We start from the raw sequence: 17,148 nt of genomic DNA, 5'->3' as shown, positions 1-17,148 counted from the left end.
AAAGTTGAATATTTTCTCTTTTAGGAATGTGTTAACAATGTCCAACAGAGTTTAAAGAGCCCTTGTGCTTTATTTTCGATTGCGTCAATCCGCTTTTGGGTTGGTTCTGTTGGTTTTCTGTTGTTTTATTTTGTCAATGTAATTGTAGTCGGTACAGCACTTTGAGACTTATTATAAAGGGCTATACAAATACTCATCACTAAACTTGAATTGACTAGGGTGATTGATTGATGGACAGACAGACAGATAGAACAAATGGATGGATGAATGGATGGACTTGCTCCTTCATATCTTTCAGATTTAATTTCGCCCTATGTTCTGGTCCGGAGCCTTCGCTCTGAAAATGCTGGTCTACTAGTGATCCCAAGAGCCAAGAAGAGTTCCGCAGGTTCGAGAGCGTTCTCCATTCGGGCCCCAGTGCAGTGGAATGCTCTTCCCCCTGAGATTCGATCAGCAACCTCAGTGGAAATGTTTAAATCTAAGCTTAAAACACACTTCTATTCTATAGCATATGAATAACCTATGTTTTATGTTGACAATATCTGTGTATCATTTATTATTGCAACATCCATTGCAGTCTGGTCATGGAAGGGGCATGACTTTATGTGCGGTCCCTTCTTTTACTTGTCATTGCCAATGGTGTTGAATAGTACTGTATTGCTTTTCTTGTTGTTGTCTACTGTTTACTTTCCTCGTCCACTGATTTAAACGGGCTACTGCCGTCCGTCATGGTGTTGTCACGTGGTTAGGTCACATGTGTGCAAATGGAGACGAGCGCAACACGAACGTGCCTCATGGATGCGTCATGACGTAATCAGTTCATGCACTTCCTGGTCATGTCGGCAATGGCAAGGAACATGTAGTTTATGCAACAGTTATTACCATTTGACTTATTGATACGTTGACTCTAGGAATGATAACTTCTGCACTGCGACGAAACTGGCTCTTCCCGATTTGTGTAACTTCAACTCTGTTGGACTTCCGTTTTACAGTCAGCACTTGCAGACTCAGGTTTGGATCGTTGTCGTAAGGGAAACATTTGGTGCTGCAGTCGAGCTCCACTAGACTGCTTTCACTGCAGAAATCAAGGATATTTCAGAGGCCAATATTTGTAGTTACATTTGCTATTAACATTGTTTTTGTATTGATCTTTGTTAAAAGTGCAGTTGCACCACTGACACCAGGTAAGGGTTGTGTTTGGTGAGGCAGTCAGATTTACAAATAAATAAACCTACCTCAGATCAGATCAAGAAAGCAATATGAAACTATAGCATAGGAAAAAAAAACTTAACTTAGCGGCACGGCGGCTGAGTGGTTGGGCATCCGCGGCACAGTTCTGAGGTCTGGGATTAGATCTTCCTGAATATTTTGCTCATTTTGAGTATTGTTATTTTTATGTATTGTATTTTTATAGGGCTCTTGGGTGGTTAGCGCACAGCCCTACGGTGCGGAGGTCCAGGGTTCAATTCCAGCTACCGCAGCCTCTGTGTGTGGAGTTTGCATGTTCTCCCCGTGCTTGCTTGGGTTTTCCTCCGGTTTCTCCAGTTTCCAAAAACACGGATTTCAGGTTAATTGGCCAGTCTAAATTGTCCCTAGGTAAGAATAAGCGAGTGAGCTGTCTGTCTCAGTGTGCCCTGTGACTGGTTGGCAACCAGTTCAGGGTGTCCTCTGCCCACTGGCCGAAGATAGCTAAGCTGGGCTCCAGTACCCCTGCAACCCTACTGAAGAGGTGTGGTGCAGAAAATGGATGGATGGGTCTTACCTAACTTATAATCAAAGTCTATGTGCTTCTCCTTTTGTATAAAAGCATCAACAGATAAGTAATGCCCCATTATGGAAGAAAGCCCATGCAACAATTAATGGCTTTACTTGCTGTTATCTTGCTAATACCATCCCTAATTATATTTTTGGGGGATGAGATGTGCGGCAAATCAAAATCATGGTTTTATTATCGCCTTCTGCCATGACGCAAGAGAGTTGCGTGCCCCATTTTCCATCTGCAGAGGCTCAGCACAGTATTACGTTACGTGTTGGTGAAACGAAAATCGGTAAATTGTTAAGTTAAAAGAGAAAGCACTTTAACGCCTAATAGATGCAACCAATTAATATTTCTACAATGAGAGGTGAGGCATAGCCTCCCATGCTTCCCCTAACTGCACGTCACTGGGTTATGCAGAGCTGAAAAATTTTGCGACATTCCGAATTTTTCTTTCCCGCAGAGCTGTCATTCCCTGTTCAGCGGCCCACCCGCTTCTCATCGGTACGACTTGTTCAAACTTCTCCAAGAGCATCTGGACAATGGGCTCTTCAGCACACATCAAGTCCAGATGCCCCAAGTATCCCTCTTGCGAAACTATGCGTTTCCCAGTTAGTGATTCGCAAGTGGACTGGAGTCAAAGTTTCCCAAGCTATAATCCGGTCAACTACACTCATCCTTCAGTGGCAAGGAAGCCAGCATGGGCCGACCCTGATATTGGGTGAGCATTACTCCATTATGGTATGGTGTGCATTCGGTACTTACAATATTCCTTGCTTTCAACAACACTCAATTGTCCAACATCCAGGCAGTTCAGGTTTATTATTTTGGGCATAGATTATTTTTGTGTTCATGTGTTGCTTTGAAGTACACTGTTGCTATAAATGTTTTCGAAAACAATCCATGAACAATTCTGTGGATATTTACTTTTAATATACTATTTATGTCAGAAATATCTTGATTTTGTTATTATTTGTATTGCAGCTCATTCACTCCACAGTTCAATGCTTTGGATGGTTCTGTTGACAGAAGAAGCTTTGAGGGCTGCTACATTGTGGAAGATGGCAAGCCACTGTAATTACACCAATTATTAAGAGAAGTGGTTCATTTGATGTTGCACCTTATTGGTTTGTGTCACAACTATTTTAACTCAATACTGTGTGTGATAATATTCTTTATGATACTTAAATATTATGCTAATTACAAACCTGCATTCCTGCTAATATATATACTCTTGTTTGATATTATTTATATTTGTATTATGGGTTTAATTGATCAACCTATTTTTTGTTTTGATGTTATGTTGTAGAAAAAGTAAAATCCCATTCTTAGCTTTTTACAATTCAAAAACACAGAAAAGGTAGATAAAAATAGCATGAAATGTCGAGTGTCTTATCTCCTGTCATTTATCACTCAGTGATAGAGTAATAGTAAGTTTGAAATCCGTCCCAGTCTCTGAATTATCCATGATTTAGCGCTATACCCTCTTGAGACAGGAAGGAAGGAAAATCGTTAAAACAAAACGTGTTTCTCCTACCATCAGTTTTAGTTCCTTAAGGAAAAGTAAGTATCAATTAATCCACTGTTTATTTTGTCTACTTTCATTCATGTCACAGGCTTCTGAGAGATGTCATATAGCCAGTTACAGTTATTCAGTCGGTTTCTTTATTAATATGTTTTGTCAATACCTTTTTCTTTTTAGAAATCCTCGTGGTCGCACAGGGCTAGTTGGTAGAGGTTTGCTAGGGCGGTGGGGACCTAACCATGCTGCAGATCCTATTGTCACAAGGTAATATTGTTTTTGTGTGTCTTACGGGAATACTTTTCTCTACATTACATTTTACTCAGCTGATTAAAAAAAATCAGGTTGCTCCCTCATCAGATTCACTTTGTAATGTGGGTTGTTTTCTGGCAGATGGAAATTAGATGCTAAAGGAGAAAAGATTCTTCACCCTGTCTCCAAAAAGCCCATCCTGCAATTTGTGTCCATCAAGAGAAAAGACTGCGGGGAGTGGGCCATCCCAGGCGTGGGTTTTTTTTCCCTACATTTTGTTAATACTCGTTCACATGCTCATCAACGTTCCTTGTACTGCACTTTCAGCGACGGAATTTCCCTCTTGTTGTTTCTTTTGTAGGGGATGGTGGACCCAGGGGAGCAGGTTTCTCTCACGCTTCAACGAGAGTTTTCAGAAGAGGCCTTGAATTCGCTGGCAGTGTCAGCATTAGAGAAATCGGAAATACATGAGCGCATCACTGAGCTCTTCAAATCATCAGGGTTTGAGGTCTGATAGTGACTAGGGCAGAGAAAATCTTGTCAACATGTTTGTCACAATAATTTTATAGATATGAGTCCCAAATATCATAATCATAATTTTCCATGTGTTTACCATTTTATGTTACCTCGATGTAATGAAAAATGTATGTAATACATATATTTGTATTTATATTTTTCCTTGCAGGTTTTTAAAGGCTATGTAGATGATCCCAGAAATACCGATAACGCATGGATGGAGACTGTTGCAGTCAACTTTCATGATGAAAAGGGTATGCAATGCATGAGTCAAAAGATGTGTTTTGATAATTTAACCATGTTTAATACATTTTTTAAAATCCAATTGTTTACACCCAGGCAACAGCGTGAGCGAGCTGCCTTTGCAGGCCGGCGATGACGCAGGCCAAGTCCAGTGGGTGGATGTGGACTCGTCTTTCCCACTCTATGCGAGCCATTCCCATTTACTGGAGCTGGTTGCCAGAGAGAGGAAATCTCACTGGTAGCCACTTGTGCGATAAATTATACATAAATATTTAATCATACATTGACGTTTATAATAACAATAAATGTGGAGACAGATGATTTTATTGATAACGAACAACAGCGCATTTGTCTGCCGCTCTACTGCAAGTGCAAGACAGACGCATACAGTTTAGCAACATCTGATCCGGGGGAAGCTTAACATTTGACAAAAACAAAAGGAGCACATTTTTCTGGCGCTTAAAATTATGCTAATAGATTCATTGTTTACAAAGATAACATTAACCTGCTGTGGTCATGCGAAAAAAATAAATTTGCTTCATTAATTTAAACGTTATATGAGTAAAATCACAGTTAACTTTACATTAACTTTACATACAACTTGACATTGTTTTGAGTAAAATCAAGTCATATTTATTTGTATAGCCCTTAATCACAAAAAAATGAGAAATATATACCTAACATGAGTAAACCAATCTGCTAACCACATTAAGCCATTTCAAGTAATTTTTTTTCACTATAAATGAATCCATCTGTCCATTTGCTGCGCTGCTTATCCTCACTAGGGTCACAGGAGTGCTGGAGCAAGACCCACCCATCTTTAGGCAGGGAACATCCTGAATTGGTTGTCAAACAACTCACTCATTCACACCTAGAGACAATTTGTACCAGCCATTTAAACTGACATGCATTTTTCGTGGGAGGAAACCGGAGTGCCCAAGCAAACTCAGGCCAGCACGTGGAGAACATGCAAAACCAACGCAGGGAGGCTTCGGTAGCTGGAATTGAAACCAGGACCTCTACACTATGGGGCAGTGAACTAACCACCCGGCCGCCCCATAAAAATACAATACATAAAAATAATAATACTCAAAATGTGAAAAATATTCTGTCAAACAAAAAAATCTTCTTTGCAATGTAATACTTTCTTCGCAAAAATTTGGACACTTTGCAAAGCTTTTTTTTTCCATATCCATAGCTAACTACTTGAAAATGAATTTTTTTCTAGGAATTGTTTTGTCAAATGCAGGGTTGGGTAGGGTTACTTTAACAGGATTACTTTCAATTACTTTTGGATTACTCCAATGCCAAATATGCTAATAAAAGACAAAATAAACTAAATATGAATAAAATTACGACTTAACACGTGGTAAGCTTTCTCTCCTGGCTTTGATCTCTTTCATCTCCGGTAAAACTAACATAAAATGCGACAGTCACAAAATAAAAATAAATCCAAACAGCTTGCCAACATCGTTTTTGCCGTTCCATGTATTCCGTTACTTCCCAAGCCTGCACAAAATTTAGTAATTTCATTCATATTTAGTTTCTTTTGTCTTTTATTACCATATTTGTTATTGAAGTAATCCAAAATTAATTGAAAGTAATCCAGTTAAAGTAAACCTACCCAACCCTGGTCAAATGAATCTTAACAATTTGGCTTTGCGTTTTAAATAAAACCAAAAGCTATTTTTAGTCTGCTTTTAAGCCCCCAAACCCCCTAAAAGTGCCTCTTAAAAGTTTATTTAGGTGGCCCTTGGAATAGAACGTATGCACGCCTCTGACATACGTACATTAAAAGGTTTTTGTGGTAGTTTGCAGATCCTCCATATTTCAATTCGATTTATAAGGGCGCTTGAAAAGAAATACGGACTCAATTTTTGAGTGGCGAGAGAACAGTTCAGTGAATGCTGCCACAAAAACAACGACAAATGGACTCGTCTGAAACTAATAAAATCTCCTAACCTTTATGCAACTTTTCATTAACCTTTGCTTGATGGCGTCAGGGAACGATGAAAAGGAGCTTCCTTCCCAACAATAAAAAGAGCAGCAGTTTCTCAATTGAATTTGACTCCACCTTTTCCATCTGACGCTATCCTGCTACAGCACAAATAATCCTAACAGATGTCTGTTTCACAGGCTTCCACTGTGAATATTCATGGTGCAATTCTTGCCCTTTTCCTAATGGAATAAAATAATTATATGATCTAATAACGTTGACAGTATCTATTTTTACAATCATCAATTTGTGTCAAAACACACAGTTTATTTTAATGTACAAAGTAAAACAACCACAACCAATCAATACCCTTAGTAATGTTTGCAATTCCCTTATCAAGCAAGAATAAACCTTACAAACACAAGTGGCATCCATTAACTCATAGCACTACAGACTATGCAGAATATGCAGAATTAAAACAAAGATAATTTGTGTGAACAAGTTTATTTACCAAGTAAAAATAACCAAACAATTATTTCAGAATCTTCCTTAATTCTTTCCGCACTTGCAGTAAATTAATTGTTGCTTATTTTACGTAGCAGTATATATATATATATATATAATAATATATTCTGTACCAAATTGTACGGCATACACAATTTTAAATGATCAAAAAAACACAGTTTAAAATACGGGTAAAATGTATAAATTGACAGGGATGAAACAATTTCATTAAATATTGCAATGTTTCTTTCAATTAAACTACAGTTCCATACCTGTCAACATAAAGGTCCCCCTGTATTTTATAGTGTTCTGATCATTTTAAATTGTGTACACCATATTATAATTTTAGAGGGGATTCTTTTTAAATATTCTGCTACGTCCAATAAGCAACACTAAATTTACTGCAGGTGGAGAAAGGACTAAGAAAGAGGTGGAAATAATGGTTAGTGTTGTTTATTTTGGTAAATAAAATGTACTTGTTTTATGCAAATTCTTTTTTTTAATTCTACATAGTCTGTGTGGCTGTTAGTAAATAGGAGCTGTGTTATTTTTGAAAAGTTTATGCTCGCGTAAAGCACCGATGTGTATGTAATATTTGACCATTAAATGGCACTGTGTCGTCTTGGCGCGAGCAAGGGCCAGTGCCACAGAGCAAAGCGAGGCAGCATTCTGCCGGACAAATATGGATTCCATTGTGTAACTGAAACACAAATTTCTTGTTCTAATGATTTTTTTTTTTTAATAAAATTAACATTGGTATGATCGTTGGTGCATTTTTTGCCTAGTATTCACATCAATATATTTTTCCTACTGAAAGATAGTTTTTTTGTTCCACTAAGAAGCACCAAATATTACACACCGTCCCTTTAATACTGGGAATTGTAATTATAAGAGGTGCAATTGACTGCGATTTACACATAAAACAGTACTGGAGTGATTCTATTGAGCAGTCTAAAAGTGAAATACATTACCCAGAAATCCTTGCTACAATAATCGACTCAAGTGGGCGACGTGGCGCGACTATTGCGTCGCTTTCCTGCGTTCCAGCGTACCGGGCCGATTCAAACTCATAGCAAGTGGGAACTGCAGCCACAGATGGTTTATGATTTGAAATAATTCTTAAACGTCTGACTTTTGAAAAGAAAAATGTCTGGAAGAAAAAGTAGAAGCGCGGCAAATGCAGACACCATTTCTGGTGGCGTCTCCTGCGACGAGCGAATTTTGCGGGAATGCCATCAACTGTACACAGAACCCGAAAGTGGTGAGTTGGCTGATGATGCCGAATTGCTTAAAGTTAGCCAACATGCTAGCAAGCCGGTTAGCTGCCCCCAAAGCTGCCAGCTAACTCGCTAATATTATATAAAATGTGGCGTCGGCAGTCATATAAAGCAGATTTCGTTTCTTTCTTTGATGTTCCTTTATTGTAGCTCCACTCTAGGATTGGATCACTTGAATTTGTCATTCTTTGCCTTGAGCTGTTATAATCAAAAGTGCGGGGAGTCACTCATAAATGGTACACTCCCATTAAAGTCTTGATTGGGAGGTTGCTTCATTGTTAAGTCATGTTTATTGGAATCCCGTTAATCACAAGGAGTCTCAAAGGGGCTGTGCAGATCACATATAAACTACAGACTATTAACACACCACCATCTCATCTAAAACCTACATGAGGGCAAGGGAAAACTCAAAAACCTCAACATGAGGAAAATGAAGGAACTGCTCATGAGGTAATTCTTCCAGGATGACAAGGCTGCAATGGATGTTGCAATAACAAATAATATATTGCCAACATGAAATATAGGTCATTCATAAGCTATAGAATAAGGGTTTGTCGTTAAAACAATTCCACTGAAGTTGCAGATTGAATTGTCTATTCCCTTTGTTGAACATAAGCTATAGATTACCGTACTTGTATATTTAGTTTCATCCGTTTAATATGTACAATAGGTAAATATGCTCCATTTCAGCAAGGCTTCCAATCCAATTTATTTGTCCAGCAAAGCACTTTTCAGCCAATGAATTGCCATTCATAATGCTGTATAAAACAATTCGGTGTACAATAAAAAGATAAAATCCTCCCCACCCCCCTTTCCCTCCACTTAACAACCTGGAACAGCTAATACACCGACACACACAATGGTTAAAATAAAATAAGTAATATAATTAAAATAAAGGGTGTTAAAAAAATAACATTTTAGAAAGTAATAATATTTTCTATTGTAATGACAAATAATTAATGTTGGAAGATCATAAGATTTATCATTCTGAATCTGAATTAAAAATCAAAAGCATGTTGATTACCGTATGTGAACAATTTCATAAACTTTCAATATGAGTACCGCCTGAGAGACTGCATATGTAAAGTCTGTAATCCAACTCCTGCCAAATACACTGAAGCATATCTCGGCTAACAGTCTCCATCAGATTATCATTGTTTTCTCTTTATAGACTAATTATCTGCTTGTGAGTTAGTGGGGTAAATGCATATATTGTAATAATTAATCATTACGTATTGGGATCCCGTCGGATGCGCTCTGGATTGGGAGATCTGGGCTTTCCTGCTGAGGCTGCTGCCCCTGGTACCCGAACTCTGATAATCGGTACATGATGGATGGATGAATGGATGGATGGATAATTAAGTCTTAATATTCAAAGGGTAAAAAAATTTTTTGCTAGAAATTACCATTGTAAAAAGTTGTAGATATATTCCTTTGTCTTAGTTATAGATATTTGTTTCAACTTAACTGCTTATTCAACTGCTGTCCGCTCGTGTGCTTTTGTCATCATACTTCCGGAGAATGCAATGGGACGTCAGGTGCAAAGATTCAACATTAATAGCAAGGTACATACTAGCCATGTAAGGAAAGAGACGAGAGGGAGGCTTGTCCACACTAAAAAAGATGGCAGCAGATTACCTCAGCAAAGGATTTTCAGCCATCTCACAATGTCAGTGTGGGCCCCCAAATATAGAAATAAAAAACATACATATGTGTGGTAAACAGGAAAATATGTTGCAGTCAAAGGTTAGCAGTAAAAAAAAATCTAATGAAATAATAGTAATTAATTAAAAGTCATATTAAAAAAGGGGGTCTTGGCCTCCCCTTAATAATATCAAGGGTTCTCGCAGACCTGATGTCCTCCGTTCCACAGCTGAGAACGAAAGTTTCTAAATGCTGCTTCACCATAGGTTTTGGTCCTTACCCTAGGAACACTTAACAAACTGATGCCGCGAGGGCTGATATAATAAAATCAAATTAAAGGGATAAGATGGTACAAAGGTGTTTAGGCATTTAAAAAGTTGTAAAAGCACCCTAAAATGGACTATAAGGCTTGTGCTCTATACATTACTTAAACAGAGAAAAGAAGCAAATAAAGAAGACTTAAAAAGTAATGTGAAATCGATACAAAGTATACATATAACCACTATTTGATTTAACCCTACACAGGGCTTAGCTAAACTGACCCTCAGCGCCTGATGCTTCTGTTTATTTATTTCCTTTCCATTCTAAACCTTGTGCAAATCTTCTCTTACTAGATCCACCCTCGCAGAGCTCTTTCTCCTTTGCACATGTCCATTATGTCACAGTTTAGTCTTTTTGTGTCCAGAGCATACATGCAATGTCTATCTGACAAATTTACTTATAATTTTGTCCACTACTCCCCCAAATAATCACAGCTTCACTTCTTTCAACCCCAAATGTTTCTCCGTCTTCTGGTTGTTTTTACTAATAAGTGTTAAAAAAAATTCTTTAAATAAGATGCAAACAAATTACGGTATCTTAAGACTTTTAAAAAAAAAATAAAAGTAATACTACCCACTTCCTTTCAATAGTTTGTAGTGCTGAATGGATATGAAAAGGTTGCAGCAAGACAATTCTAGTGATACATAATTCCCTCCAAACAAACCACCCTCGCATGTCCATTCTATGGTCTGGAATACTATTAAGATTCAATAAGTTTTCACGAGAATCATGAAATGCGGGCAAGCAAATGTGCAATTTACCGTACTCATTTTAGTAAAAGCAAAATAAAAGTTATGTTGATTTTTGTAGCCACGTCATGGGAGTCAGAAACCTCCTTTTTGCTTTTGAAGGTGCAAAACCTGTTTCACCTATAAACTAAATATTTCAAGACAAAAAAACCTGAATATTCGAACCCAACAACACCAACGCTCCACCAGATGGCAGCGAAGGTTTTTTTGTTGCAAAACTGCAAAAACACAAAATCTTTTAGCATATAAATGAAAGATCGATTCTAACGGAAATTGCAAATGTGCAAGTTCTAAAGTTGAACTATGCAGGGGATTTTGTTTTTATTGTACGCGTGTCTTCATCTTCAGGATTGATTGCTGTGGCTGAGTCTGTAGGTGTCAAGTTGCTGCCCCCTAGAAAGAAGATTACTGTGATGCTCATGGGAAACCACTCTGCTGGGAAAAGCTCTTTCATCAACTGGTATATATATATATATATATATATATATATATATATTTTTTTTTTTTTTTTTTTGGTGCATTTAGGATGTTCTTTTCAATTATTTTTGTAGTTTTAATTTTGTTTGCCCATGCTCAATTTGATTTGTGAAGATTCGGTCTTTTCAGGTATGTTGAAGAGCACATTCAGCGGACTGGTGTTGCTATCGAGACTCAGGGATTCAGTTTTGTGACAAGTGGGCGGAAGAGAGAATCCCTTACAGTAAGGATTTTTTTTAAAACTGTTGAATTAAGACCAGAGTAAACAGACCTCAGCGTGAAGCACTTTTTACTGTGCAACTGAATGATTTCCTACAAGACTTGCTGTATGAAGACAATGACCATTGTTTGTGCTATATTTAGGGAAATGCCACTCTTCATCTATATCCTCACTTCAAACCTCTACAAGAATTCAAAGGTGAGCTTTTCAAAGCGTTTTTTCTAACAAAAAAAACAACCCCGCCGTATTATTCAACAACAACAAGTGCAGTCATTCACAAAACTTCCAGAATTGTTAAAGAAAAGGCTATTTTACAATTTGTATGTGTTTTCCAGGTGTATCAGAGTATCTAAGCACAGAAATCTGCACGTCACGGCAGAAACGTTTCAGCCTGGTGACTTTTGTGGATTCGCCCGGGTTGGTGGATGGAGATATGAAATATCCCTTTGACGTGGACGAAGTCATCTTGTGGCTTGGTGGGTCATCATGACCGCTTAACAAAGAGTTTGACGTGATGTCTTTGATGTGAAGTGCAATATTCAGTCTTCCCATTTTACCGCTTGCTCAGGTGATCTCTGTGATCTGATTCTGGTCTTCTTCGACCCGATGGGGCAAGCTCTTTGCAAGCGTACACTTAACATTGTGGAGGCCCTGAATGACAAGCACGGGGATCGGCTGCGTTTCTACCTCAGTAAGGCAGATGAGGCTGGAGGAGAGTCGGATAGACAAGTAAGCGAATCATAGAGTACAACCTTTTAAGTACTTTGTATCGGGCCACATGAAACTTTTGTGGGGTGGGGATTCAAGAAAGTAATATATCAAATTGAGAAGACGTAAAAAAAAAAGACTATGCAATAAAAGGTACTTGTACTTAAACTGTGGAATTTTAGAACTCTTGACACCATGCAATTAACTTTTGTAGTGTTTTGTTATTCTAATATTTTAAGCGGTGTAATACAACTCCAATAATTTATTACAAATATAATGAACACAGTTCACTAGTCCGAATGCTATTAGTATTTAAGAATCCAAGGATTTACGAAAGTTCAAATGTTCTTTGAAATATGGAAAGAAATGCCCTGTGTCTCACTTGTTGTTTTGTCCGCCCCAGAGAGTCATGATGCAGATTGTCCAGGAGCTTTGCAAACGACCAGGACTTAACAAATGTGGCTTTGACATGCCCACCATTTACGTTCCTAACCCAAATAAGGTACTTTTGGAAGTTGATCCAAATTTTAGCCTTGTGAATGCAAATAGAATACACACGGTAGTTTATGCTCTCAAGGGCCTGATTATGATTTATTTTTTTCCAGCCAAGCCGCTGCGTCAACCAGATTGAGGAAGTGTGTCGCACCATTGAAAAGACCATCAATCAGACAGTCCAAAATACACTCAACTCTTTGGAGAAGGACTGTGACATCATTAGTGAAGCCATTGCTGAGAAAATGAGCAGTGACAGGTATCACACACATTAAACAGGAGCAATTAACAAAAAAATAATTTGAAAAAGATATGCCTTCGTTTTAAACCAGGGGTCCTCAAACTCTTCCTGTGAGGGATACATAGGTCTTCCCTTCTTGGATTAGGAGCCGAGGTCAGTTTGTAAGCGAAAAAGAAACTATTGGATGATTGACTAAATGTATTGTTTTCCAAAAAGCCAAAATGAAAAAACGTCAGAAAATAAAGAACAACACTATAAATTAAATAAATAATAACCACATAACCCTTTCTCGATTAATCACAAGAGTCAGAAAACTAATAATAACATTATTAAGAAATAAATAATGATCTCAATACTCGCATAATCTCAATATTTCATAGAAAAAAACTCCAAGGACCATTAACTTTCTGTTGTGCTGTGCACAGTATTAACAGGTCCATGTTCATCTTATTTCTCAGAGTCCTGGATCACCAGTGGAATAGATGACTTGTAGAAGGCTGTAGAATTAATCTCATCACAATATTTTTATTCACGGTACCAGAGACAAATGTTAATTTTGTTGTGCGTTTCCCATGTTAAAATGAGAATAAATTATATTTTATTTTTATTCTTGGCATATACTGTATATTCTACTCTAAGCATTGTAAGTGACAAATGTACCGTCCATGTAACATGTGAAGTGCACAACGACAGTAACATTTGTCTCTGCTACCGTGCCTAAGATAGTGTAGTAAGGATTATAAAACACTGTTCCTTTCAAAATGTCATCTAAGTCACCAGTCGTCCAGTGGTAAGAGCTCTCAACGCCGGGACCCGGGTTTGAAACCTGTTACAACCAAAAAACGCACACCCAGACTGAGTTATTTTTGGCCAAAAAAGAGAGTGCGTCAAAATGCTCTCCGGTATTATTCAGAGGGCCGGACCAATTGTGGTGTCGATTAGTAGTTTGGGGACTTGTAACCTTTCGCAGTGTTATTTTGGCAACATTGATGATATAAAGCTTCCATTTCAAAGGCAAGTCGGTATTGAAAACCGCCGGGCTCGCTGCAAGAGCTGCTTTCTGACACTGCTGGGCTTTAGCATCCCCATGATGCTTTTGGCTGTGCTGCTGCTGGGCACTCTGTCCAAGGAGGTTTTGGAAATTGCTTTGGGTCCCCAAGGCATTGAAGCCCTCTCTCTCTATCTGGTAATAGTTTTTGGTCATTTTATTGCTGTTTTCATTTACTAAGCAGTCTCTTTTGGAACTCACAGGTTCCTGTTGTGCGTATATTTGAGTTCATGTCAAGAGAACAGCAGCTCTACAGCTGTGGGGGGATGATATTTGCCTCCTTTCTGCTGCTCATCATTGCAAGATTCTCTTTCAGGTACCAAAATCACATTTCCCTTCCAGTTAGTATATTAAAATGTTATTAAAATCACCATGCCTCTGGTCTTCTTTTACAAAATCCATTCAATAATTGACACTTCCACCATTACAATCTCATTAAAATATATTCAGGGAGAAAATTAAAGCTGTAAATTATGTTTAATTTATGTGGATTTGCAGTAGTCCTCTTTTTGTGGTTGATGTAATTCTCTGGGTTTACAGGACTCGGCCAACATTGTCAGGAAAGCAGAAAAGACAATTGCAGGAGAAGTTGGATTTTGTTCATGAGGTGGCAAAGACCAAAAAGGTAGTGCACATGTGAAGTACTGATTGTTTTTGAAACACTGTATTTAATGTGTATTCTGCCTTCCAGAAAAAGCTGTATGAAGATTATCTACGGCAGAGTGTCAGTGATCATGACATGAACTAAAACAGACCAAAACGTAGTCAGTTATAAAGCACTGCCAGATGTACACAGCAATAACTTTAGATTAAAATTACATTTGAAGCTCCCCCACAGAGACCTTGTTCATAAATCATTTTATGTTAACACTGCATGTGTGCAGAATGACTTTAAGTGATAGAAATGATCATTTTAAAGCTGAAATATCAGTGGAAAAGTCATCTAAGGTTGCTTTTTTTCCCTCATATCTTCCCCACTGTATCACGATTGCAGAATGTAGAAGTACCACTCTGAACATTCATTTATATTTATATATTTTTCAATACTATGTACTGCTCTAAAAGTGGATCGTCATAATCACAGCACTGGTTTTATATAAGTTACTGTTTTTCGTAATGCACATAACATTTTTCTATAGAGTATATACAGGGTCTTTTGGTAATTTTACTTAAAAATACCAAATGTCAAAATAAAAGACAAACTTTTGGAAGGTACATGTACTGTATTAATTTGAGCTGTTCATTTTTTTTAAATGATCTCCACTAAGAGAAATAAACTGTACAACTAACTTTTATTTTGGCTCCAGACTTTGTTCACAACTTTGTTTCTTCACTCTTCCACATGAGAACATTTCTTAAAGTATTGTGGCATATTCTTAGATGTTGATATTCAATCCCATTAGAACTCAAAATTTACATGAAATTATCCTTTTTCCCAATTCATAGGTCAAAATGCTTGGTTTGAAATTGTCACGTTACTGCAATTGGTTGAACTACTGTAACGTCCAGACTATAAGGCGCACCGTAAAATAATCAATTACCGTAAATTCCAGACCCACCACATTTTAAGAGGAAAACCGATTTTGTACATACACAAGCTGCACTTGTATATAAGCCGCATGCGCCCAATCATTTTACCCAAACCCGACTTCAAGTCCCACAATTGAAACTAAATGTCCTTCATTTAAGTCCACAGTCCAAAAATCACAGCCGGCAAAATGAACGGAAAATAATACCGGTACTTAAGGTTTGATGCAGACCTGCAGAGTCCAAGTCGTTAAAAGTAATCCAAGGAAAAAAAGTGTATATTTCCAAAGGTAAGGGTGGGAAAAATATATCAGATGAATGCATTTACTCACGCAACTCCTTTTTCTTTAACCAACTTTTTACCCCCTCTTCTTTCCTTGTCTGTCCCTCACCTTTAGCGGTCCCCACTTAAACTTGGCACCCCGCGTTTGTTCCGCCCCTCATTTTTCGTTCACCCGTGCAAAACATATCAGAATAATTGTCTAAAATAAATACATTACAAAAATATACAGTTGAAAATACATATTATACATGGGTTACACATATTTACAAAGAAAGACGGTACACCGAGAGAGTTTTCAAAGCTTTAATAATAATAATAATATAGCTTTGACAGGGCAGTTAATGGTAGCCACACTCGAGCGCCGCTAGCGGCCGTTAGAGAAATTACATAAATTGGCTGCATCACTGAATAAGCCGCAGGGTTGATAGTTAGGGAAAAAAGTAGTGGCTTATAGTCCAGAATTTACGGTAGGTCAGAAATATAAAATTTTTGGGAGAGCCACACCATATATTTTAAGATCAAATCTCCGAGCCCGCTCTGCAGACAAAAGCTATTTTTTCCCCACTCTTTTTTTTAATCCTGTGTCTTTAGATAATCTGATAAGACTTTTAGAATAATCTTGATGTCAGACCCTATGTAAACAAATATACCACTCTTGTCGCCTTACAGCACTAAGGATTGTTGAGGCTCAAGTGGAACTTCATTTATTTCGTAAATGTTTTCAGAACAAGGTGCAAGTGGTTCTTTTGTAAAATCGTCATATAATACTGCAAACAAAAACTTTCCATTTCCCTCAGCGCAGTGGACACAGGCGAGAAAGAGAAGGAAGTGTGCTGTGTGAGGAGAGATGCGCCCATTGCTTACCCAATCAAGTTTATATTGTGGGATTTCATCATAGTGTCTCAACAGTGAACATGCATTATTTAATGTGCTTACATGTAAAGGATTCCTCAGCTATGTACAGTCAAAATGGAGTCAGTTTGTGTGACACCTTGACTATAAACTAGTGTAAGTGCCCTTTCTATACTGCACAAAACCTCTTTGACAGCGTGAATTTGGCTTTGCACACACTTATCTCTGTTGAACAATTCGTAAATGGAACAACATAAATTATACATAGTTTTTGTCCCCGAGACATGTATTTATAAAGAGCCATAGGCTCGCACCTCCTGCTCTAGATTTGTGCAATGATTAACCGTTGGAAATATACATTGTATATAATGGGAATCAAACCGAGGTAGCATCGGAATCCAACCACTAACCATTGAGTACAAATAATCTGTGGTTTGCAATAATCCGTGGTCTGTGCTGCCCTTTGGGATTTCTTGTGATTAAGGGCTTTACAAACAATCATGACTTGATTTGAAAAGCCATTTGGTTTGATCTCATAATCATACTATTTTTCCTCACGGTGCTAAAACACTGATGTAAG

General features: G+C 37.8%; 2 protein-coding genes across 2 annotated transcripts; both read left to right on the top strand.

Annotated features, from left to right (window-relative positions):
* The first annotated feature begins 798 nt into the window (after window positions 1-798).
* nudt9 (nudix (nucleoside diphosphate linked moiety X)-type motif 9) lies at window positions 799-7,491 on the top strand. Its single transcript, XM_088321010.1, has 8 exons — window positions 799-1,011; window positions 2,220-2,477; window positions 2,741-2,830; window positions 3,459-3,545; window positions 3,672-3,783; window positions 3,892-4,038; window positions 4,216-4,300; window positions 4,386-7,491. Exons 1-8 carry the CDS (start codon window positions 914-916, stop codon window positions 4,529-4,531), a joined length of 1,023 nt encoding a protein of 340 aa, XP_088177136.1. The 5' UTR covers window positions 799-913; the 3' UTR covers window positions 4,532-7,491.
* Window positions 7,492-7,708: 217 nt separating this feature from the next.
* LOC148373425 (uncharacterized) lies at window positions 7,709-15,201 on the top strand. Its single transcript, XM_088320903.1, has 12 exons — window positions 7,709-7,990; window positions 11,069-11,180; window positions 11,327-11,420; window positions 11,561-11,615; window positions 11,753-11,893; window positions 11,986-12,146; window positions 12,529-12,627; window positions 12,731-12,876; window positions 13,873-14,044; window positions 14,110-14,222; window positions 14,447-14,531; window positions 14,598-15,201. The coding sequence occupies exons 1-12, from the start codon at window positions 7,876-7,878 to the stop codon at window positions 14,652-14,654; spliced, it is 1,350 nt and encodes a 449-aa protein (XP_088177029.1). The 5' UTR covers window positions 7,709-7,875; the 3' UTR covers window positions 14,655-15,201.
* The last annotated feature ends 1,947 nt before the right edge of the window (window positions 15,202-17,148 follow it).

This window comes from Urocampus carinirostris, chromosome 1, assembly GCF_059441175.1.
Source record: "Urocampus carinirostris isolate Australia breed hairy pipefish chromosome 1, RoL_Ucar_1.0, whole genome shotgun sequence".
NCBI classification, from domain to species: domain Eukaryota; kingdom Metazoa; phylum Chordata; class Actinopteri; order Syngnathiformes; family Syngnathidae; genus Urocampus; species Urocampus carinirostris.
This window is presented reverse-complemented; position numbering and strand designations above follow the sequence as displayed.

Excerpts from the sequence above, each read along its gene's own strand:
- nudt9 (XM_088321010.1), top strand. The coding sequence starts at position 914 with ATGATAACTTCTGCACTGCGACGAAACTGGCTCTTCCCGATTTGTGTA. Across the intron at positions 1,012-2,219 it reads GTCAGCACTTGCAGACTCAG|AGCTGTCATTCCCTGTTCAG; the intron begins GTTTGGATCGTT and ends TCTTTCCCGCAG. Across the intron at positions 3,546-3,671 it reads GCAGATCCTATTGTCACAAG|ATGGAAATTAGATGCTAAAG; the intron begins GTAATATTGTTT and ends GTTTTCTGGCAG.
- LOC148373425 (XM_088320903.1), top strand. The coding sequence starts at position 7,876 with ATGTCTGGAAGAAAAAGTAGAAGCGCGGCAAATGCAGACACCATTTCT. Across the intron at positions 11,421-11,560 it reads GGAAGAGAGAATCCCTTACA|GGAAATGCCACTCTTCATCT; the intron begins GTAAGGATTTTT and ends TGCTATATTTAG. Across the intron at positions 14,532-14,597 it reads AGGTGGCAAAGACCAAAAAG|AAAAAGCTGTATGAAGATTA; the intron begins GTAGTGCACATG and ends TCTGCCTTCCAG.